The sequence below is a fragment of the Cryptotermes secundus genome, unplaced genomic scaffold (assembly GCF_002891405.2).
Source record: "Cryptotermes secundus unplaced genomic scaffold, Csec_1.0 scaffold644, whole genome shotgun sequence".
Taxonomy (NCBI): domain Eukaryota; kingdom Metazoa; phylum Arthropoda; class Insecta; order Blattodea; family Kalotermitidae; genus Cryptotermes; species Cryptotermes secundus.
Window position 1 is genome coordinate 813,698 of NW_019742971.1, and position 25,249 is coordinate 838,946.

The following is a 25,249-nucleotide window of genomic DNA, read 5'->3' on the forward strand; positions in this document are numbered from 1 at the left end:
TCACCTCCATACTGCTCGAGTTATAAATACGTGGGACTTTACCTGAACCCCTACCTACGTCTTCATGAAGTGACGCTTGCTTAATCACAGGAACAACTTTATTTTTTACCTGACGATAGATTTGTAAAGTAAAGAGAAAGTTTCTGTGCCTAAGTGCAGATGTGTGAGAGTGGAGCTTTAACTCCACTCATTCTTAATCTCGACATTAGATGAAGGTGAGTGGTCAGCTTCATGTCCTGGGAAGAGGTCCCAGTACCGATCTGTTTGGAGGCAGGATGAGCCTTACATCTGCTGTGGCCAAACCAGGACATTTGAGGCGTGGAAAACCATGAAGAGTGGAATTTGAAAATATACTGCGATAGCGCAGTCGGTATAGCGGCTGGCTGCTGGCAGGACGGCCTCGGGGTCGGAGTTCGAGTCTCACCTCCAACTAGTGACGAGGTCAAGAATGTATGGATCTATACATCCAGCCCCGCCTACGTCTTCATGGCGTAGTGCTTAATTAGTTAAGCACAGGGACAGCTCTACCTTGCTTTACGGATATGGCACGAATGTTTCTAGCCTCATAATGTTTGTAAACAGGTTACTGCCACGCTAAGCGGTTCCCCGTAATGTTACTAAACGTGGGGCTAATGAAGACGTCACGACATTCAAGCATTTCTCCCGCAGCCGCTGTGACTCCGCATAGTTGTCAGTACTGAGAGTGTTAAGCAGGATGGTGTAGCGGTAACACTGGGAGGCGCTCGGTTAGAATCTCAACCGAGACACCGGCTATCCTGACCGAGGCTTCCCGTTCTTTTCCTCAGCCCTTCCAGCTGAATACCAAGATTTAGGCTGCGATCGCTTCCTTACAGATCTGTACTAATTCATTATTCACCAGTCGTACCATTCGACTCTGTATATTTTGATACTGACTGTATCCTATAGTGGACCAAAAACAAACCAGAATATGAGGTAAATGTAAAGTTGTCCCTGTGCTTAACTAATTGAGCACTACTCCATGAAGACGTATGTGGGAGTGGATGTGTAGATCCACATTTTCTTGACTTCGACACAAGTTGGAGGTGAGTGGTCAGCATCACGCCCCGGCCGCTTAACCCCCGGGGAAAGAGCCCCCTCTTAGGCTGGGTGGGCCCCAGAACCGTTCTCGAAGCTGTGGAGAAGAGAAAATTCCTGATCCTACCGGGACCTGAACTCCGACCCCTCCTTCGGCCAGCCCGTAGCCAGTCGCTATACCGACTGAGCTATCCCGGCTCCTAGAATATGAGGTACGGTACTCGCCACTAGAAGCCGGGATAGCTCAGTCGGCATAGTGACTGGGTTGCGATCTGGACGAACGAGGTTCGATTTCTGGGAGGAGCGAGAGATTTTCCCCTTCTCCATAAAGTCCAGACCGCCTCTAGTTCCCACGCTTCCTCATATCCATTGGGTACCTGGGTCTTTATACCCAGGGATAAAGCGGCAAGGGCGTGAAGCTGACCACTCACCTCCATCTAGAGCCGAGGTTAGGAACGGTGGAGCCATACCTCCAGTCCCTCATATGCCTTCATAACGTGATGCTGAATTGTAGAGATAAGTACATGGATAACTTTACCTTTAGAATTACATTAGATCTCGTAAAACCTGTGCAAGATATTTGTTGAGGGATAAGGAGCAAGTGTCCATTAGCTTCGTCTGACTCTCATAAAAAGGGAGGTTTCTTGATGGAGAGGGTTGGTTGAATCTTGCTGAAGTTCGGGGAACTGGCTTCCGCGTGGTATCGACCAATTTGGACTGTCGCTCTGCTTGGAGTAGCAAATTATTAACTTGCAGTGGCGGCTTCTTCAGATATCGCGGGCCATAAGTAGAAACCAGAGACCGGCCTGTACATGATGCAAGACTGTGGAGTGTATGTGCAGGACACTTAGGATTACTGGGTTTTCGGACTTGTCCATCGGCCAGCATTCTAGGGAGCTCAGGGTTTCCGAAGCTGGGTCTGTCTCCGTCCTCAGATGAGGTGGAGGAAAACTCGTACTGTGTTGGGCCCGTTACAGAGAGCGATTTTTTTTTTCATTATTTAACAGCGCTGTTTCAGTTTCATAGGTTACCGCAAATGAAATTTGTAGTGCACTTGAAGGATCGACGCAACGTTTAACCATTTTGGGCCTGAAATTGTTCTCTCTATCTGTCTGTCTATCTATCTATCTATCTATCTATCTGTATATCCGTGTATCTGTCTGGCTGTCTTTCTACGAGATTGAAACAACCTCCTCCCCTCAATAGCCCGCGAGCTGGGAAATGAAACTGTATTTAAACATCGGCAATCTTACCAACAGTAGGACCCACCGTACCATTGTGTTACTGCATGAAGTCTGCATGAACTTGCTATAAGTGTGTTCGCACCTCATTCAAGTACAGGGTGACTCAGAACACTCTTTCCCATTGTTGTCTTTAATACTTTATGACCCCAAAGCACAGTCTGTCCATATCTATCTATGGCTCTACAGCCCTTGTGGACCTTCGCCGCTTTTTCAGTTTCTTAACCCATACACAGTCGGTAGGACTCCTTGAACGGGGGGTCAGCCCGTGGCAAGGCCGATACTAATACATAGAGCAACAAAATATAGAATAAACGCACACGGACATCCATGCCTCGAGTGGAATTGGAACCCACGACCCTAGTGTTAAAGCGGGCGAAGACGGTTCATGCCTTAGACCGAGCGGCCATTGTCATCGGCATGAAATTGGTGTGAATAATACTAAAAAATGAATTTCCTGCCTCACAGAAAGCAGCACATCTACTACTGTTCGGAACTCGTAACTGTGGCCTTGCATTAGTGATTGGAAACAAGTGGGTGGAGTTATCTTGGCTGAAATGACTCAGAGCGCATGCCACTCAGCTAGGGCCACAGATACCAGACCGTAACTGCAATTGACGGTGTGCAGGATTTGAGGTTGTGAAGAGTTCTGTCCTGTGGGATATAAAACGGTGGAGAATCATGTTTCCTCTGTCTTCAGGATTGAAGAGTAAACCAAGCAAAAAATGAGCATGAAACTGGCAGCAAACAGACGAAGCAACGTCATGATAACTTTCAGCGGACTACACGGTGTTATTTCCCAGAAGTTAGGATTGTTTAGGGAACACTGTACTTCCTTCATGGCTCAACGCTCCTCGAAGAACCTTGGCTATGCCGTTTGCCTCCATCTATTCACTTTCATTTCTCGTAAATGATTCTCTAAATCTTCCAGCCATCTAAATGTGAGCTTTGTCATTTTTTTCCTACCTTTTGGTTTGCGTTTCGTAGCTACCGTATTTGATCCACTCTAATTACATGCCTCAACCATTGCAGCCTTCACTACCAGGTCAGTGATTGGGCCAATTCTCTCTGTTCTTGGTTTTATTATTATTTTTTAATGCTAGTGGGGTGGGACTAAGTCCCTTGTACTGCGGTCGCTTCTGGCCTATTGTACCAGCCCCAGATGATAGGTGAGGGTGATTGTGGAGCAGTTGGTGGAATGAAGATTGGCAGGGGAAACCAAAGTACTCGGAGAAAACCTGCCCCAGCGCCACTTTGTTCACCACAAATCACACTTGACCAGACCCGGGATCGAACCCGGGCCGCCGCGGTGGGAAGCCAGCGACTAATTGCTTGAGCTATGGCGCGGCCCTGTTTAAGAAGATGATCGCTGTACAGTTTGTGAGCAAAATCCGCAAATTTTAATATTCAGGTAGGTGGTACGTGTGGTAACCACTGTGCTTCAAAGGGCCCACGTTTGTATTCATGCCGCCCCGCGTCTCAATGTAGCGTACAACTTCCAGTGGCTATAAATACGCGGTTACTGCCCGCCACCTCCCCTGCAGTCGTTGGCCTGTGACATTTTAAGCACACCTCTAGACACTGCTGTCCTGTCGCTACCGATCGGTCTGGTCTGCTACTGACAGCACAAGTGTTTGGGATATCGTCAAGGCACGCGGTATCTTGGTTGAGGCACTATGCTACAAGCAGGAATGTCGCGGGTTCGATTCCCAGTGAGGTTCTTGGATTTTTCAGTTGACTTAATACTTCCAGCCGCACTATGGCCCTGGGGTCGACTGAGGCTCTAACAGAAATGAGTACCAGGAATATTCTTGGGAGTAAAGGCCGGCCGGCGCGTTAGGCTGACAGCCTCACCGCCATCTGTGAGCCGATTGTCTAGATAATGTGGCTGCAGCCACGTGCTCACACTGGTTCCTCGCTCGCGGATTTTTGTACCCTGAAAAAGGGGGCTACAACCGAAACGTCGGTTTACACAATGTCTTCACGGCGGCAAATGCCAGAGGACGGCATTCTTGGTTACTGTATTGACTGAGCTATCCTGATTCCCATATTTTAAGGTACCTTCCCAGTATTTGCCTGAAATGCCTGAGGATAAAACGAAAAACCGTCAGGATTCGTGGTTCGCGGGGGTTTCAGTGCCAGAGCTAAATGTTTCAAGTATATGTTGCCCCGCCCTCTCGTCACAAAGGAGCGCCACTTTTCCGTGCGGTGAGTAATGCGAACAAGATCTCCTGCATTGTCTGGAGAGAGACAGAGACCTTATGAATATTTACTTCTCCTATCATGTGACGTGTTTGTTCATGTCATGTAACGTAATTTAAGGAGTGAGAGTGAATCTTGTAAATAACAAACCGACTGGCAGCGCAATGGCTGTCTCGTAGCTACCGCCGTGAGAACCTCCAGTCCAACAAGCCCAGTGGTTACTGTACTTACCACTGTTTAACGTAACCCAAACTCTGCATTCTGCCTACAGAGTGAGTATGTCTGTTTCTCATCCCATTCTCGCTACATTCAGCGACTGTTTCCCAAAACGGCATTAACCAGTTAAAAATTGCAGCAGACACGTTTCCTGTGAGGTACGATCAAAATTTGTTTATGTTATTTATAAGGAATTCGGTCTTGAAAGGATTACACGTCTCAGTATGTGCTGAAACGTGGGATTTGTCACCCTGCGGCATTCCATGGAGTCTCGAGCCGCAATGGCTTTGCGTCGTCACGGTTGCTGAGGGTTTCTCCGTTCCCATTGCGAATTGAATAAGCTTAAGCCGTGGGGGGAGTCCCTATTGTTCAGGTCGGATCCGGATTGTAGATAATCGAGAAAGATCGATAAGGGGAATGTGTGCGTGTGTATGTTATTTGGAGGCGTTGACCACCCGGTTTCACAGGAAACTTCCGTATTCATGTACAGGATATTCTGTTGTTGAGTGAGCTCCTGTATTTAGAATAGTTCACAAAAATAAATCACGAATTGGGGCTATGTGTGAGAATAGACGGGGTATGGATTGCATTTATTGACACCTTATACACACAGCTCTGATCTACAGGCAATATAGCGTTATCGCTGATCTACACGCGTCACAGTTCGTCGTTACACACTAGGATTCTCAGTTTTCACTAGTCGTATCCTGGCAACGGATTTCAACACAGTAGTTACACCAGTCTCACTTTAACTGCAGCACACATGAAGTCTTCCTTTCGTAACCTAATTCCTTTCTTGTCATTTCTTCTCTGTCATCCTCGACTGCTGACTCAAGAGACTTCCACCATTCTGCTTGTTATATAGCCTCTGAGCGGATCCACAGAAAACACGGTTTCCGTCCTTATCCCAACAATACCTAAATTGTTGCTTATTCGTGTTTACCGAGACGTTACCTAGTAATCAACGTCTACTCTGACTCATGTCACAATATTAATTAAGTATACGGCCATCTGCGTTGTAACGCCTGTAGTTCGGAAAGAGACCGACTTCTTGGAGGAACACGGCCTCCGTCTTCAGGGTCGAAGTGTAAGATAAGGAAGAAACCAGCAGACGGCTTACTTACTCCTCGACCATGAAGATGAAGGTGATGCGTTCCTCCGAAACTTGTAGCTATCTCCAAACAACACGGCGTTACAACCCAGAAGGCCGCACTCTTCCTAAGGGGTTTCATAGTTTCCTGCGTCCACTGGTATAGCTTTTAGAATAGCTGTTTACAAGTTTCAGTCCCCATATTTTGGGCTGTGTAATCAGTAAAGTTGAGGAAGCGTCATTTAATAAATTGTAATCTGGCAAGAACAAGAAGAGAACTTGCCGTATCTTGAAGGGGTTGGAGGCAGCTGAGTTACATGTAACAGGATACAGTTCCGTTTTGAGACTCTTAACAACACTTACAGTGAAGATTGCAGAAGCTGACTCATGTTTAGGCGATATTACTTCCATCTTCAAGCCCGAAAATTAATCGAAATAAGTAACCAACATGAAGCAGCAAGTGTTCCTATACGTTTCTTCAAAACGTCAGTGAATTTCTGCCGGACTACACGGCGTCACATAAAATATTACTCTTCGTGATTATTATTATTTATTATTATTATTATTAGAGGGGGTGGGTTTCCCCATGCACTTAGACCAGTTGTTGGTCCATTGTGCGTCCCCCTTTAATTTCTACTGATTTCAGCCAACGAGGTCGGCCGTCAGTACCTGATATTTCCCCCATCTACCAGAAACTACTTGGGCGGGAAATTGTTGCCTAATTTTGTTCAGAGGTCTCTTAGAGACATGAGGATCTTTTACATGCCGTAAATCCCTCCCGGAGGACTTGTTCCCTGAATTTTTCCGCCCTTAAAAATTCCACGACCTCTGCCAGGTTTGAACCCGCGTACCTTGCGTCATGAGGTGGGAACGTTACCCCTAGACTACGGAGGCCGCTTACTCTTCGTGATACATTTTGACTTGTTTTTAGACTGTTACCTTAATTAATGTAGAGATGTAAATGCAGTGGACGGAGTGGGTCAATAAGAAAGACTCACCCTATATGTTAACATATAATTTTGTTGAATTTGACCACCCAGTCGTAACTGAGTCATGGCCCCCCGATAAATGTGTAAGCATACAATGGCGTCACCCCCCGTTCCTCACTGAATGTTAACGGCTGGCCTGTGCTTCTAAACGTCCATTGTTCAAGTGTAAGGATCTCTGAGGATAGCAAAGGAGGGCTGGATTATGGTTTGTCCTAATCCGCACAGTTTCCTCGCTGGAAAGTCATGTCAATTCTCATTAGCTTCAGTCAACTTCTTACGTTCATGCATCAAGTATTATACAGGAAATTTCTTTTATTCCAGGTTAGAAATTGTGAAATATTTCTATGGCTTTACATTTATTATTGTTCTGTGTCTGAAGAAAAGTCAGCAGATTGTACGAATGGATTTGGTTCTTTGCTTTCTTCTTTTGTTGTAGTTTTGTAAGCAAAAAGTTTGAATGTGATTTTATATTTAACTCTTTATTTTGTTTCTGATACGAGAAATGAACTCGGTCTTATGAGGTTTGGACCGTTTTTTTAATGCAAGTTGTTTACTGTACAGCTTTCTGGGTATAGGCGCTTGTGGTAAAAAAAATAAAGTTATCCATGTGCTTAACTAATTAAGCACTACGCCATGAAGACGTATGGCGGAGTGGAGATCCACGTTTTCTTGACCTCGGCACTAGCTGAGGTTAATTGTCAGCTTCACGCCTTGGCCTGTTTACCCCCCGGTACCCACGGGATAGGAGTCTGGGTGGGCCTCATAGACTATCTGGACGACAAAATTCTTGATCCTACCAGGTCTCGAACTCCAACCCTTCGGTGTTAACCGCTTGTGGAAATGCTGGAATTAACCTACGTTTCAGAAAAACTTGATACATTCTTTAGAGTCTTCTGTGTTGAAATGGGCAGTGATACCAGCTGCCTTGTGGGAGGACATCATGGTGGCACACTGTAAGTGGGACCCCGATGTAATGCATACACACCCCTCGAACGTTATCTGAGGGGGCGCGACAAGATCCATTGCGCTTTCTCTTCGGATCGGCCAGGTGTATAAACACGGACTCCGAAGGCTTCAGAGGAACTTAAAGACTTCTTCAGGGTCATTTTGATCTGGACCGTTGGTAATTTTTACCATTATGAAACTTCCAAGCCGGGCACCCCCTTACTTCAAGTCAGAAGTGTTACCGCATGAGCCAAATAGCTCGGTGACCGAGGTTCGATTCTTGACACAAGCAAGAATTGGTTCTTTGCCTTCATGCCCAGACTAGATCTGGGTTCCTAGTGGATACTTTCTGTGGGTGTTCATTGGCTGGAGTAGAACAAGGCTAGCCGGTTTCATGTAGCATGGCGTTTACTCAGTACCCCCCTTCCCCCTCATCAATATATAATTTTGGCTTCATGCGTAGACACAGGAGTAACTGTACTTTAGAACATAAGAAGGAAAATATGCATATGCTGTTTTGTGAGCATTTAGTTTGGGGAAACCCTATAGCCTGGATGGCAGTTATCAACATTTTGGTGGAACCTGTGGCCTTCAACTGCGAAATGGAGACAGCAGTTCCCACTGAAGCATTTGCATGAGATTACCCGGTGTCGTAACTCAGAAAACCGTAATCGTATTAAAATGCGTGTTGCTTATTTCCGGATTTTATTTTCAATTTACGTTTTACAGTTCAGTTGTTCTTGCACACTTCTTGTGGTAGATAATGGTTCTGCTCAGACAGGGAGATCAACAAGTTTACTTGTGTGCAGCAGCCATTCATACGCAAATAATTAAGATCTGCATTCCCCTGTACAACAGTTATCTATAGTTGTAGTACTTAACGCTTCCCATTGTGTTGTTGTCCTCCCTGTTCCTCACCTTCCTCCCATGATGCATCATTCTCATTTATTTATAACACTACTACCGCCATTTCCCTTCCCAGGTTTTCATCTAAATATTTCATTATCTCCCCTTGTTTAACCCTCAAAGCTAATTTATATTAATGTTGTCCTTTTTGGGGTGGTTCATTTGTTTCCCTGTTATCTTCAGGCTCACTGATCCTTCCTGGACCTCCCTGCACTTCCTGCTATCCTCTTTCCCCCTTCTCTTGATGTAGTGGCCTGCACTTTGTATCATATAAGATTGTATGCAGTTAACATTGTTAATTTTCTACAAGGTGAACCACAAACTTCTCTTCTGAGTGCTTATCCTTACCTCCCACTGCTTGTGTCTGGGATACAAACATTCTCCATTAAAACTAAGATAATGAATTGGCTTATTGGCAGAAAATCTCAATTGTCTCTTGAAAACAAATTATAATCTATAAAGTCATACTAAAACCCATATGGACATATGGGATCGAATTGTGGGGATGTGCTAAACCATCTAACACTAAAATACTGCAGACATACCAATCAAAAACTTTAAGAATGATGACAAATGCTCCATGGTATGTTTCTAACCAAATCTTACATGACGACCTAAAATTACCATTTATCAGGGATGTAATAAATTCCCAGGCCAACGTGTACAGAAACAGGAATATGAATCACACACATGAACTGATTGCTGCTCTCACCAGTGAACCAACCGTTGCAAGAAGGCTCAAAAGACAGTGGCCCAAAGACTTACATATGTAACCTAAGGTGAACTGGCTTTGGCTGGCAGCACCTACATTGACTGTATCGACTACTAAATTTACTTAATACTCGTATTTTATAGAGTAGATTGTAAATAAACAGGCAATAAAAAAAATTAGTAATATACAGGTTTTATTCCTGTTGAGGTCATTGGATTTTTCAGTTGACCTAATCCTTCCATCCGCACTATGGCCCTGGAGTCGACTCAGCCTCTAACAGAATTAAGTACCAGGAATCTTCCTGGGTGGCTGGAACGTAAGGCTGACAACCTTGCCGCCATCTGTGAGCAGATTGTCTAGAAAATGTGGGAGCCTCGATGTCTCACAACCCTATGGGTATCCATGGCCTGTTACAGGGGTAGCTTTTATTCCTCACCAATTAAACTCTTTCTGTTTTGAAGAATGTTTGTTTTTTTGCATCTGCCAGTGAATATTTTTGTTTGTTTTAGGTTTGTCCAGATGATTGGGACTGTTGTCACATTGCTTCTCCTAGTGGTCACAGTAGCACCACAAGAGAGGCCGTCTATCAATGATGTGGACCCAAAAAGGCCAATAGGAAGTGACTGGTCAGTGAGAAATCCCTATCAGGTGGAGAATAACGTCATTATCAATGAAGCGTGAGTCCACTTATCCTCTTATATACTTACTTATTTATGGATTATTTACTGATGCTGCCTGTACCTCAGACTATATAGCACTGAATGCAGGGATGGTAAGTGAATAATGCATTCTAAGGGATGTAGACAGAAGCAGCAATGGCCTATTTTGAGGCGCAGTTCTGGTATTTGCCATGTGATCCAGTTCATTTTACACCACTCCCATTGGTTTGCTCTTACTTCCAAGCAATGTCCTCCCTACACCATTTCTTCCTTTGTGGTGTACTCTTCTACCTTGATGATGGAAGCAGCAGTTGCAACAGTTGCCTCTGAAATGCTGGTACTTGCAGTCACAGTCACTTCCACAGCCTTTCAAACTTATTCCTGTTTTCCCATTTGAGAAAAGGCGAACTTGTGTAATGGAGAGAACGTCATTAAATAATTCAAGAATTTGTAAATCACAGTCTTCACATTGTATCGACATTGTAACTTCAGCGGTTGTTTGTGAGGGATAGAAATCCGTTTTCTACTTCCATAGAGTTGGCGCTGTAGGTGTGAAGCTCAGAAATGAATAAGTGTTAATGTCTGAATGAAGAAAGCAGTCTTCTGGGATTTGGCACCGTGTATGTGTGGTGTTAACCGACGTTTTGGAGGAATGTATCGCCTCCATCTTCAGGGTAGAAGAAAAAATATAAGAAATCTGCAAGCGAAGAGACCGTGAGAACCGGTAAAAGCAGACTGTGTTGGAAATATGTCTCTTCGCTTGCAGATTTCTTATATTTTTTCTTCTACCCTGAAGATGGAGGCGATACGTTCCTCCGAAACGTCGGTTAACACCACATATACACGGTGCCAAATCCCAGAAGACTGCTTTCTTCATAGTCACCGCCGTGAAAGCCTCAAATCTTACAAGTGTTAATGTCTGTTTGTGAATGTTATGCAGGACTTACTTTGTGGTAGCTAGTCGCATGGTGAGACCAGGCATTGTGTACCGTGTCTCAGTGATGGTACTTCAGGCGCCATTGCCACTGACTGTCAGAGTTGCTATCCAGAGGAATGGTGTAGAGATCAGTGGGGAGAGTCAAGACGTCAAGGAAGGTATCCCAGAGACTATCATTTTGAGGGTAAGTGTCACAGTTCATACAGGTTAGACTGCCCCTCCGAATAATGCAAACCGTGTTTCATTTTGAAAGAAAATTTGCGAAGTAAATTGTATATAAATTTTATTACATGTGTCAGGGGTTCAATCCTATATGTATTTCTGCCCCACCTATAGATATATTATTGTCCTTGTTCATATCTGTTCGTCTCTTCAGTGAACCCATCCAGTTTAAGATCCATTACTAAGAATTTAATTCTTTGAGGTGTCACGTTGGGTGAAGATTTAAAAAAAAAAAATCTCTGTTGCCTGTAGTCCACAAGCGAACTACACCGACTGAGCAACCGCTGCTTGTCGGCTAAGTTAGTACCAACTTTAGTGGATAGAAGGTGTCGTGTGGTCAGCGCAACGAATACCCACAGCTGTTAATCTCGGTTTTATAGACTGGAGCCGCTATTTCCTTGAAATAGCTCCTCAATTATCCTCACGAGGCTGAGTGGATCCCGTTCCAGACCCATTACACAGAATGAAATTATTTGTCTAAAATTAAAACTTCAGGAAGTGTCCATGTTTAGTGATGTGATGCTGTGTAGTCCAGTGTCCAGTAGAAATTCACTGATGTTTTGGAGGAACACACTGCCTCCATCTTCAGGGTTGAAGAATAAGCCAAACTGCTTGATTGGTATACTCTTTGTTCCTGAAGATGAAGGTAATATATCTCTCTGTGGACTCCTACCAGACTACACGAGGTCACATTTCTCTTCATAATCACCACTGAGAGAACCTAAGATCCAACAAAAACATTATGATTCATATATTGATAAAATTAATGGTAAGGTAATAAAATGTAAAGTTATCCCTAGGCTTAATTAATTAAGCTCCATTAACTCCGTGAAAACATGGGGAGTGGAGGTAAAGCATCACCATTCTTGATCCTGACACTAAATAGAGGTGAGTGGTGAGCTTTATGCCCCTTCTGGTTTATCCTCGGAGAAACAGCCTCCAGCACCCGTTGTGTAAGGGCCCTAGAGCCACTCTGGATGTTGTAGAGAAGAGAAAAGTTTTTACCCCTTCAAGGAATTGAACCACAGTTCCTTGGCCGTCCAGGCAGTAACCTAGTTGTTATACCAGCTGAACTGTCCTAGCTCCCCTGAAATTAAGGATATTAAAATTAATTGAATTGCATATTTTTCAATGAAAATTAAAGTTAGTGAAACTAAGGGATTGACAGAAATTAAAATTAAAATTAAAATTAAAAGAAGAAAGAATTATGCAATTTGAAGTTATGCAAACTCAACTGGCAGTGCAGCTGTTGTGTACGGTTGAGAATATGTATATTAGTTATTAAGATCATTCAGTTTATTGAACTTGATTGTGACTAATAAAAGTGTATGAATAAAACTTGCAAATGTAGTTTATGTTTTTTATTATTATTATGTGTATTTGCAGATTCCAACTACGAGCGTTACTGGGAAATATAAGTTGCGTGTAGAGGGCAGCTATGACAGACTCATGGGCGGAATCGCATTTGTCAATGAGACATACCTTACGTTCTCACAGCGATCCATGACTATCTTCATACAGACTGACAAACCGGTGTACATGCAGGGAGAAACAGGTATGTACACTCTATGGAGCCCCAACTTCATATATGTAGCATTAAAAGAAATCAATTTCTACCACGCAGAAAACAATGTCTCTCTATTACAAAAACCAGCTGGTTAAAACTTCTGACACAAATAATTGTTTATTCTAAAACTCATGTGGTAAAAGGTAAAGTGAAGATATATTGAGGAATGGAGGTATAGCTTCACCATTTTTAATCCCAGCATTGGCTGAAGGTAATGGTCAGCTTCGTGCTCCTGGTGCTTTATCTCCAGAGTGCAAGTCCTAGTATCCATTAGATAGGAGGCTGAGTGGTCCCCAGAACCGGTCTGTACACTGTGGAGAATATAAAAATCTCTTGCCTCTGCCAGGAATTGAACCCTGGCCATCCAGACTGTAGCTCGTCACTGTATTGCCTATCCTGGCTCATGAGATTCATGTGAAGCACACAGATGCACTCTGGGAAAATTTCAAAACCCTTATTAGGGAACAACAAAGAAATAAAGGTAGAAAATTTGTATTTATTTCATCAGAGTTTCTTTGATCTTACAGCATGCAGTAAATATGGGAACGATTTTGCTTTAGAGGGTTAAAACATTCATGGCAGAAGGGTTGTTTCACACACTTGTGTCTCCTGTAGTAGACAGCATGTTCACAAAAAACTGATTTTTGTATCATGTTAGATATTGGAGTTGTAGTTATTGATTTATTGATAGATATCAGTAGGTGATGGTTCAACAAGAAGCTGACATGTTAGCCATCATGACAAGGAGTTATTTTCCAAAGTTAAATAGGAATAACAGAAAGGAAATTGAACAATGTGTGAAGTTGCATTACCTTTCTAATTATTATGACAAGAGAACAGGTTTCTCTACACAAAAGGGATTAGTTTGCAAGGAATTGCTCTGTGAAACACTTCTAGGCATGTTGCCAGTCTAACATAAAGACTTTGATTAAAATGTGTCTGATAGGTTGCTTATTATGTTTGTAAATACACATTACAGTGTCTACTGTTGCAGAAGGGGAAGCATGCAGGCTTCAGTCTGCCTCAGTGTAATTATATAACAGTGATGTAATTTGACATCTTGTTTTGTTTGCATGAAAGAGTGGACCTAGGCACAAGTTGAATGTTTGCATGAGGACAGAGATAAATGGAGAAGTCATTACTGCAAGATTGTCACCCTTATGGAAAGTGGCTGGTGGGATAATGATTATATCATTGGTATCACCCTCTTCTGAGATGTGACACGGTGTGCGGTAGGTTGGTACCAGTGCATCACAGGAACTTTCATTTGACTTCAGAGTAGACAGAGGCAACAGTTTCCTTGGAAACATCGGTCCCTGCATGTTGTCACGTCCCAGAAGACTGTGATATGAATACTCATGTACGTGAGATTTTTTTGCTAGTGGGGGGTGGAGTCCAGCTGGGTCCGTTTGGCAAGGCGGCCACTGATTGGCATATTGTACCTGCCCCAGGTGATTATGATGATGGAGAATTTGGTGGAATGAAGATAGGCAGGGGAAACCGAAGTAATCGGAGAAAACCCACCCCAGTGCCACTTCGTCCACTACGAATCCCACTTGACCAGACTCAGAATCGAACCCAGGCTGCCGCAGTGAGAAGCCAGCGACTAATTGCTTGAGCTATGGTGCGGCCTATGTATGTGAGATGCTCAGAACTCATGATTATGTTTTAGTAATATGAACATAATGCTTCTCTTGTAGTTCGCTTTCGCACAATTCCCATCAACACAGAGCTACGTGCTTTTGATGACGCTGTGGATGTGTACATGTTGGATCCAAACAGACATATCATGAGGAGGTGGCTCTCCCGACAGGTGAGCAAATGTAATTTGTGGTATGTGGATGGAGGTGCATAATCTCAAAGAGTCAGGAGTGGAGAATTTCCCCGACCTATGTCAGTTGTCTGATATGTTTTGTCATGTGATTGTGACTGTAGGTGAGGTTTAGATTGATAACTGCATTTACTGAACACTTTCACTTGTAACTACAGATAATATGCAAGTGACTTAATTGCCTGTGTTTGATGGATCAGGTATTTGGCAGGTTGGGGGAAGGCAGTTCTTTAAAATGTGTTCATGTTGTTTAAGCAGTAGTATTTTATTTACATCAGTAAATATTTTTATATTCATGCTTGAAATGTTGAACTAAAAAGTTGATTTTAATTGTAGCCTTAGTAGCAGTGACAGTAAATAACATGGCCTGCTGTTCCACTATAGTGAACTCCTGTTATACACAGTAGTGGAGAAGCAGTGCAGATAATTCAGAACAATGAATAATCAAAAAATTTGGAAATAACCATCATCTAGCCCTGAATATCACTTCATAATTATGTACTGGTCATGCTTCTGGACCCTGAACACAAGACAAATATAGAAGAAAGCAGCCCTTTTTTGGTGGTAGTAGGAAGGGTGAAAAGTAATAAAGTATACTTGATCCTTGGCCTATGAACAGGTTATGTTCCATAGCCCTGTTCTTAAGTTGTAACATAGTTTTTTCCAAACATGAAATGATGCAATTAACAGTTGTTGAGCAGTTGAGTTTATGAACAGACCCAATTTAACCTCTAATATTTTCTGTACTTTACCTTATAAATCACTATTAACTATACTAACAGACAGATAAGCAGAGGAAACTGATAAATTGGCGTGATAATAAACAGATCAAAATGCTTAATACTAAACCAGAAGGAAAAAGGAGAGTGGGAAGACCAAGATTAAGATGGGAAGAATGTGTGTGGCAGGACATAAGAATTTTGGGTGTAAAGAACTGGAGGAATGTAACGATCCTGAGGAAGGCCAGGGCTCACAAAGGGCTGTCATGCCAGTGGTGATGATGATAAACAGATCTTGCCCTGTTCATGTGGCAAAGACCAAGTGTAATATTGTAAAACATAGGTTTGCAACAGAGAAAGAAGATGGACTTCCGGCTGCAAATCACTCTAAAGCATCACTAATACAGGCCTGTCGTAACAGATCTAACAGGGCTACACTTAAATCATTACAGGAAGCTATTTAATACCTAAGGAGTTCTAAAACTCCCACACTTCCACAAAGAGATAATTCGAATGTAAATAAGGGTTAGTCTGCTGTATTTTATTATGCAACTGAAGTATTTATTCTGCAATGCAGACTAAATTGTGATGTAGTTACGTGAACAGTGTACAGAAAAGCATGTTTCTGTCATTCTGTATACAACAGAAACTCGATGTCAGGTTACTGATGTGTAAATGTGTGTTACAAATTGCAGTCAAACTTTGGCACTGTGAGCTTGAGTTACCAGCTTTCGGACCAACCTGTGTTTGGGGAGTGGATCATCCAAATCATTGCACAGGGACAGATTGAAGAAGCAACTTTCTTGGTGGAGGAATACTACCAGACTAGGTTTGAGGTAAGGAATATTGTAAATAGCGTTGTGATGTTTCTTTTGTGTGGTCCTGTTTGTACTGGGTCTTCTGTTTTTGTGAACCATCTGAGATAGTCCATAATTTAGTCTTTCATTGTGAGTAACTATGCATATTTGTCTTATGAAAGAAACATTGTTTAGTGAGTTATGGTAACTTGTCTTCTAGCATTGTTTCAGATTTACGTGGGTTTGTTGCCAAGAAGTCGTCAGTCTCTTCTGTCTTTCAACAGTCATTTCTTTTTCATTTCCTGCCAGCTCTTTCTTCTTTTCTTGATGACTTCTAGTACCTGACTGGACCATCTTGTTCGTGGTCATGTTGTAGACTGTTTTCTTCAATCTTCTTAGTATCATTATTTTGTCCGTTCTTTTTACATAGCCAAACCACTATGGTCATTTTTCTTCTAAATCTATTAAGAGATTTTGGATTCCAGTTTCATCCCTGAGTATTCAGTTTTTATAATTATACCTTCTCTCATTTTTCCATTAATACTTCACAGAAATTTCAGTACCCACTGGTTTTAGCTTTTGTTTTTCTTTGCAAGGGTCCATGTTTCTGCATGACATGTAACATGGTAACAGTTCAGTGCTGACATGAGCATAGCTCAGAACTTGGCATACGTTTTAACTCGTTATGTATTTGTTTTTGTTCTAGACAGATATTTTGTTGTCTCTTAATTTTCACTAAAATATTACACCTGTTCATGTGTAAGTCAAAATTACATAAGTTGAGGGATACCTTTACTTTGAAATCAAGGGGCAGGAAGCGTTTTCTATTTATATTAGTATGATCTTTGATTTGTTTCCATACATATTTTTTTAATAAGCTCAAAAAATTGATAAAACAAAAACACGCAAAGGAAAGTGATAGCCAGTATAACATATTCGACCTCATAATACAACATCAGTACATGCCCACACCAATGTCATAGACACAAGGAGTATAAATACACGGTACAACACATCCTAGAACAGTAAAAACAACACAGCGCGCCACAAACACATACAGGAGAACTCCAAAAGTTTTTAGAAGACATAATAGGATTGCTGAAATAATACAATATACCCATAAAATATTTGCAGAACCCTCTTCTTGAGAACGACAAGGTGGCTCACATTCGGCCCCCGTCAAAAGAAATAATAAGAGGGACGACACGAACCTGCCTGGTTTACGAATTCCAATAGAGTGTTAGTAAACCAATCATAAATATTTTAACATATTGGAACAGCCGCTGTAGTTGTAAAGACTTAGATTTTAAAGCCAATTGTATATTATTTATATCGTATGTATATATTTTAAGTTTTAGAATATGTACTGTAATGGTGGCTTCTAACTGTATTGATGTAAAGGTGTCCCTCTGATGATGGTCTCTGAAAACCGAAACGAGAAAGGGCATAGATAATTGAAATAAGAAAAAGCTTCACTAGTCACACTAGATGGAACTGTTTAACTTTTCATGATACTATGCTGTTATTTATAATTCTAATAAAGATTCTTAATTTGTAGGTGAATGTCACAATGCCCGCATTCTTCTTCGATACGGATAGGTACCTGTATGGCACAGTGATGGCCAATTACACTAGTGGAGCTCCAGTCCATGGGAACCTCACACTCAAAGCCACTATCCGACCTATCAAACCAGCATATCGAAATATGGATCGCAATCCTGTTGTGGAAAAGTACTTCAACTTTGTGAGTGCCATCTTATGTGAATAATACAAGCAGTTAAACCGTTTAAATTCACTTTATATTGTTACTATTGGAAATTTTTTTTATTGCTAGAGGGGTGGGACTAAGTCCCTTGTACTGCGGCCACTTCTGGCCTATTGTACTAGCCCCAGATGATAGGTGAGGGTGATTGTGGAGGAACTGGTGGAATGAAGATTGGCAGGGGAAACCGAAGTACTCAGAGAAAACCCGCCCCAACTCCACTTTGTACACCACAAATCCCACTTGACCAGACCCGGGATCGAACCTGGGCCACCGCAGTGGGAAGCCAGCGACTAACCGCTTGAGCTATGGCGCGACCCTTACTATTGGAGATATTCTTCATACACTTCGTTGTAATGTGTCACGCATGAGACACTGTAAAAAGCACTTAGATGAATCTTAAGTGGATGCATGTGTTTGTAAAGTTTAAAGGTTTTGATCACTGTGTGACACTATTGCAAAACTATTATTTTCAACTTTGTCCATTGCCTGAGTTTGTGAAACCCACAAAATTTTGGAAACTGTTTTTTTCTGCCTTCAGATGATCGTGATATGAAAGTAGTTCTGTTAGCCTGGGCCCTGAGATATGGCTAGAAGTCCATGGTTTGAGTGTTGTTATACCAAGGCGCACAACAGAGTTCACTTGTGGGTGGAAGCAGAACAAATTTTTAAGCTCAGACAGTGGTTGCAGTCCAAAATAATTGTTTTAAATGAGTATATATAGTTACTTTTAATCAAGCTTTTTCCATTCCACTCATAATAGTAGCATTAGTTTGTTTCAGACTGGCTGCACATTAATTACTTTAGTTCTGTTGTTTGCAATCTTTAGGTAATTTGTTGAGGTTACCTGTTATGTTACTTAAGCCAAAGTACAGTTGCCTGTTATATTACTGAGGCACTCATACTCCTTCATCAAGATGTTGAAAGTCTACACAGTGTTTAGAGGAAGCTGAAGTCAAGAGCAAACTGCTATATACATATTCCTATCTAGGGGACTGAGTAACAGTTGCACACATTCAGTCTGCGCAGCTCCTAGGGCTTTTCACAGGGCTGGGAAAGCATGTGTAAACAGCCCCCAAGAGTTCCCTTTTCACTCCTGTGGCAGTTGACTCAGTGAAGCTGAAATGCTGAAGTTGAATTTTGCCAAAGGATTATTGTGCGGATGGAAGCAGCACATGCATATTGTTTGAACTGATAGGAATTTCCAGACTCTATTTGGATCCATCTCATAAGGTGTTCGGAAGGAGCTGCTGTGGATTTCGAACAACTGCTGTACCCTGTAAGCAACTTAACTGTGTTACATTTGTCGACTTTTGATTGAAATATTTTTCTTTCAGGATGAAAAGTATCCTTTCTGGTTCCCTTCTTTCCAAAGTGATAGACAGTGGGATCCGATACCCCACCTGAAATACGTAAGTGGGAGCCGTGTCTCATACAGGGTGACTAACCTAGCTTGATATCAGCTGTTACTAACAATTGGTGCTGGCTTCCCACTTACTATCACTCTTTGTCCTTTCAACAGTGGATGCAGAACACAGTTGTCGGTGTAAAACCTTGTGCCTACAGGTGCCTGATGTCTTTTTGTGTAGTTTTTATACAAGTTACTGCTTATATTTAGAATTTATTCCCAAAACCTTTTGTCCATGACAGGTGTTTGCTTCTAATGTTTGAATTATGAAGCTGGATATTATTAACGTTGTAGAATTTAAGATGAAAATGGTAGTTCTGCCTTCTGTGAACTGTATGACAAAGGAAGACACACACTCTCTCAATAGTGGAAGGAAGCCATTAATCATGTCAGTGTAGAGACACCAGTTGCAAGTAAAATATTTGTCACACATCTGTCATTGTGTGAGGCTGTTATTTTGATGTATTGGCAACTTATTTAGGACCAGTGTCCTGTACTGTCACCATTAAAAAAAAATTTTTGTCAGTCCTTCATCCTTGTTCATAATTTAGTAATGCTTAGATGAAATTCTGCTCCACTGTTTTCTTCATTATAATGTCATCATTCTTTGATTTCTGAGCACAACTTCTATGACTGATTTTGAAAATGATCATCTAAGTATCTTCAGTCTTTGATTGTTTTCACTTACTCTTTTGAAATTCAGAACTGTTGAAGACAAGTTTTGGCATTATTCTTTAGAATTCCAAATATCTTGCAGTACAGTGAACTCCTGGTTGTGTACTGTCCAAGCATCAGGAATTCTCAAGCATCTGGCAAAAATTTGAAAGAAAATTTGCCATTTTTATAGACTAATTCAAAAACAAATTTGTGATATGCATATGTTCACCTGGGGGGGCACGTGGTAGCATAGTTGGTTGAGGCACTATGCTACAAGCCGGAAGGTCGCGGATTCAAATCCCGATGACATCATTGGATTTTTTCACTTGTCCTAATCCTTCCAGCCACACTATGGCCCTGGGGTTGACTCAGCCTCTAACAGAAATGAGTACCAGGAATATTCTTGGTGGTAAATGGTGGCTGGCACGTAGGGCTAACAACTTTACCGCCATCTGTGAGCTGATTATCTAGAAAATGTGGGAACCTCAGCATCTCACAACCCTATGGGCCTCCACAGCCTGTTACAGGGATACCTTTACTTTTCATTTACTTTTTATATTTGTTCACATGCTGTGTCATACTTCTTGCAGTTGCTACTGACAGCACTGTGTATCATCCTGCCTATTTTTAGCACAGTAATGGCTGCAGAATGCTTAAATGCACGTGAGAGAAGCTGTACATTAGATATGAAACATCATTAACTTTCATTTAAATACTTGGGACAAATTTTAAAGGTTAATATTCTCTCTGGTGCATGTTCTTCAGTAATGAGAATGTCCACTGCACTTGAAGACACTCTTAGTTTTATTTCATTAATACAAATGCTTTGGATATCAAAGAATTATCTCTGGTTACATGTACTTATGTACTTTACATCTCAGTTGTAATAGTATTGATACATCTTTAGCCACTGATTTATATGTAATAGTGATTGTCAGAGAACATTATGTTCTCTGAACATGTAACTGGTGTGGTCCTCAGTTTTTTCAATTGAAACATGTATGCATTAATGTTACAAAATTAACTTTGACAATTTTTGTTATGTGAATGATGACCCATGTCTAAAAGTAATAGCTTTGTCCCAAATTTCAGCAGGTCACTACCTCAGATTGTTAATTGCAAGTGATCAGTTTGGTGACTGGATGTTTCAGATGATACCACCATTTGACAGGATTGGACAGGTTTTTAGATGGATTTGTTTTTAGGTTGTTCACAGTTCATTTGAAGCTGTATGTGATTTAAATTTGTAAACATTTCCAAATTGGAATGTAATACTCTGGTATGGTGTCAACCTGTACTTGAATTTACGAAACAGGAATAAATTCAAATGCAAATGTAAACAAACAGTAGCTAATATCGGTTCTAAATTAAAGTGTATTCCCAAGCATGTTACTGTATCATTTTGCTTATTTGCAGATTGTGCTGTATGTATCTAATTAGCTTGGTAATATTAATACTGTATTGTAATCTTACTAACTTTTCCAGCAAAACTAATTATTGTACAGATAATATGTATTTGTACTTGACTGGTTTCATATCCTATGGTGTCAACCTAGTCTTAAGATTTATGGAACATAAATAAATTCAAATTTAAATTCAATAGTCTGTTACTTTTTTGAACATATACAGTTATATTGGATGTATTTTTTATATACTGGAGTGAGTCATAACTAAGTAACCAAATAGCTAATTAACTGCATGGAGCTGAGTCATTCTTGAGAAGCCAACAGTTGCTCAGCCACTCAAGAAATTCCCAACATTTTTATAACCTGAAGGTTTATTACTTTGGTCACACTAGTCTGTATGTGCTAATTATAACTATATTGATTAATTTTGAGACCAAAACTTGTTACAGATATCAGTTTACATGATAGAGTTGTTTAGGATGTGCATTGCTACTTGGAATTCAGAGGTATATGTAGGAAGATATTAATAAATGAAACAAATCTTTTGGTTCACTTCTGATCTGTGTTGAAAATACCTGTATAATGTCAAGTAAAGATTTTAAAAATAAAGAAATCATATCTATCATATAGATTCGGTGCAGGGATGAAAACTTCTGTTCAGTAATTTAACCGTTTCTTGACTTTTCGCAGGCATAGATGTAACTAATGTCATCCAAAACGCCAGTTGTTAGTCAGCTGTCAAAGTTTGCAAATGGAACTAAGTTGTGAAGCTGGGGATTCAGTGTATCTTCTTTAAATCGGCAATTCTCAAACTGTTTATGCTTGGTATCCCCTGATACAATTAAACCGATGTCCGAACCCCATGAAAATAAGTACTTGCAAGATGCAAAACTTAATTTTCACCGATCTTATAGTATTGATTAACTATTAACATCTTTATATTTGGATGGCACAACAGGAAGTAGGGGTCACGTGAACCCTACTTCTTGTTGCGCCATCCACGTCACAATATATATAAGCTTATTCTGAATCAGTTGAAAATAAAAACAACCACAGATAACAGTTTTCGCTGGGAATGCAGAAAATGGGGATTTATAATACTCCAGCAAGCTGCTTTGTGAACTGTAGGGGTACCAACATTTTGAGAAGTGCTGGTTTCGACACATTCCAGGGACAGAATGTTTCAGTTTCAGTTGTATTGATTGTTTCTTGACAGATCTGAGCACATCTGTGACTGTGATTCACTTGTGTGGATGTTCAACTAACAACTCTGCTTACAGTTCTATGGAGTATACCATTTCCAGTACCCAATTGCAGAGCTGGAACAGTTTGTGCCAACACTAGAAGGAATGGAGGTGACTGTAACGGCCACAGTTGGTGACCAGTTTCTTGATGAGGTCATAGAAGGTTACTCTACAGCCCAAATATTTAACTCCTCCATCAAGGTGGCTTTCCTCGGGGGGTCTCCGCAGGTTTTCAAGCCATCCATGCCCTTCTACTGCTATGTAAGTTTCCGTGAATTAACTTAAAATCAATTTGAATTGATGTTTATGTATTTAGTAAGCAGAAATTATGTTTTTTGACTTATTTCCATGATATTCATAAAATGGGTGTTTTGGGAAGGTTGTGCCCTTCTCCCCTTTACATGGATGCTTCATTTCCTGTATTTAGTGAACAGGTTTTTGTAAATCTGGTATTGGGCAACAAGCACTAAAATTTATTGCACAGAATTAATTTTGCTCCATATAACTCCAGTGTAAGATGTACTTGCCAAATGGGTTGGCAAAGCGATAATGCTATTGACTCGTTTTTAGGAGTTGCTTGGTTGGAATCTTGGCTGGGTCTGAGGTTTTTCATGACCTTTCTCAGTTGCCCCAGGCCAGTGCAGGAACAGTACCTTCAGTAGGCTGTGACCACTTCCTTTTAAACCCTTTACATGTCCTCTATTTTCCTGTTGGGTGACATTGCATAGTCTAGCTGCTGACAGCATAGTAATGTGACCCACGGAAGAAAATACCTACATTATGGACCTTAATGTGTTTATTTTATTAAAAATGGCTGATTGTACAAAAAAAATTATGATGCAGGATATAAAAATCATTAAGAACCAAAGTTCTTTATGTAAAACATTGTTGCATATAATGTGCATTTAACAAAACACACGAAAAATAACTGATATCAGAATCCATCATTATTTTGGTGCATTTTATTGGTTTTGCTACAAAATGTTTGACTGCAGTAATGGAGCAAGTCAAGTGATGTGTGTAAAATAGCAAAGAATGTATGTAGAAAATACTCCACCCATGTTGAGAATTGTAAGGGGTTTCCACAAGAGAATATATAAAATACAAAATGGAAATAACATCAAGATATATTTAATTATATATTTATTAGAAGAGGAGATGTAAACCTGTTTGCAGATGGGTTGACCATTTCGGTGGAATTGATAATGGAAGGTTGCGAAGAGTAATCACATAAATTCTGATTGGAAGGAGATTTTTTTATGGCCACATATGAGATGGTGTGAGTTCAGAGGAGGCTTATACCCTAAACTTGAATGAATGGTTGAGAAAATGTATTTACTTTTTTTTTCTTTCCTAGGTTGCAGTGTCATTCCAAGATGGGTCACCTCTTCCCCTTGAACGCTTATTACATAGTAGGTTGGAGATAAGGTCAGAAGTTGCTACTCGTTCTGGTGGCCGCAGAAGCCTCGATTATCAGGAACTTAAAATGTCCACTGAAAAAATGGGAGTTTGGGAGATGAAAGTGGACTTGAGAACTCAACTTGGTAAGTCTTTCAGTTTTCCCCAGCACAGGACCAGAGTCACATAACCATCAGTTTTCCCCAGCACAGGACCAGAGTCATGTAACCATCAGTTTTCCCCAGCACAGTACCAGAGTCACATAACCATCAGTTTTCCCCAGCACAGGACCAGAGTCACATAACCATCAGTTTTCCCCAGCACAGGACCAGAGTCACATAACCATCAGTTTTCCCCAACACAGGACCAGAGTTACATAACCATCAGTTTTTCCCAGCACAGGACCAGAGTCACATAACCATCAGTTTTCCCCAGCACAGGACCAGAGTCACATAAGCATCAGTTTTCCCCAATGCAGGACCAGAGTCACATAACCATCATTGGCATATGCATTCAGAATTCACAGTTGGTCTTACTCCTTCAGAGCATTTCTCTCTCTTCTGAGGCTCTTCTCTTAAGAGCAATTTGATATTCATTGTTAACTTGTAGAATGTGTTACAGGCATCCAAGTGACTGTGTAGTCATGTTTTTCATTGTTTAAGTTAAGGATGCAATATACAGATGTTCACTGCACATAAGCATGAAAACAAGATTTCTTTGAGAGCAAAATAAATTAAAACTTTTGCTGTTTCTTTATATTCCAGCCTAGCCATTCCTAATGCACAATAGCGGTTTGCAGTATTTCACTTTAAAGAAATGCATAACATATAACCCAGGAATTACAGTAGGTGGTTACCTGCATAAATATTTGTCCTGAAGGAGAATATATTGCCATCTTACAGTATGTTACTATTTGACCAAGATCAGTACTCGCATTCCAGACAAAGCACTATCAAATGACCAGCCTCGAATACTGGAGTGAATGTTTTCAGATGACGAAGAAACATCCTTAAGGGTGACCAAAACATGGATGAGGGAGGATGCATAAAACAGACTGGGGAAAGAATGAACATAAATACAAGAAGAATGCTTATTCGAGGACAGAGCATTGATGTGTAACTTTCCCTTCCAAAGAAAGGAAATTGCATACTGGAAGTTTTGTGAGATAAAGTGTGGAGAATGATTTGACCCATGAGAAAAGAAACAGTAGGTTGTAGAAAAATACGCAACGGAAACATCTTCTTAATGTGTACTCCAAAGCACCTTTAATTAAGTCAGGAAGGAT

General features: G+C 41.0%; 1 protein-coding gene across 1 annotated transcript in view; it reads left to right on the forward strand.

Moving 5' to 3' along the window:
- Nucleotides 1-25,249, forward strand: part of LOC111873607 (CD109 antigen) — a 99,049-nt gene that overhangs the window by 47,891 nt on the left and 25,909 nt on the right. The window contains exons 2-10 of the mRNA XM_023868462.2: nucleotides 9,867-10,034; nucleotides 10,957-11,137; nucleotides 12,562-12,730; nucleotides 14,443-14,555; nucleotides 15,988-16,128; nucleotides 17,648-17,833; nucleotides 19,189-19,263; nucleotides 22,603-22,827; nucleotides 23,924-24,110. Of these exons, the coding sequence (XP_023724230.1) occupies nucleotides 9,867-10,034; nucleotides 10,957-11,137; nucleotides 12,562-12,730; nucleotides 14,443-14,555; nucleotides 15,988-16,128; nucleotides 17,648-17,833; nucleotides 19,189-19,263; nucleotides 22,603-22,827; nucleotides 23,924-24,110 (1,445 nt within the window). The remainder of the gene's footprint in view (nucleotides 1-9,866; nucleotides 10,035-10,956; nucleotides 11,138-12,561; nucleotides 12,731-14,442; nucleotides 14,556-15,987; nucleotides 16,129-17,647; nucleotides 17,834-19,188; nucleotides 19,264-22,602; nucleotides 22,828-23,923; nucleotides 24,111-25,249) is intronic.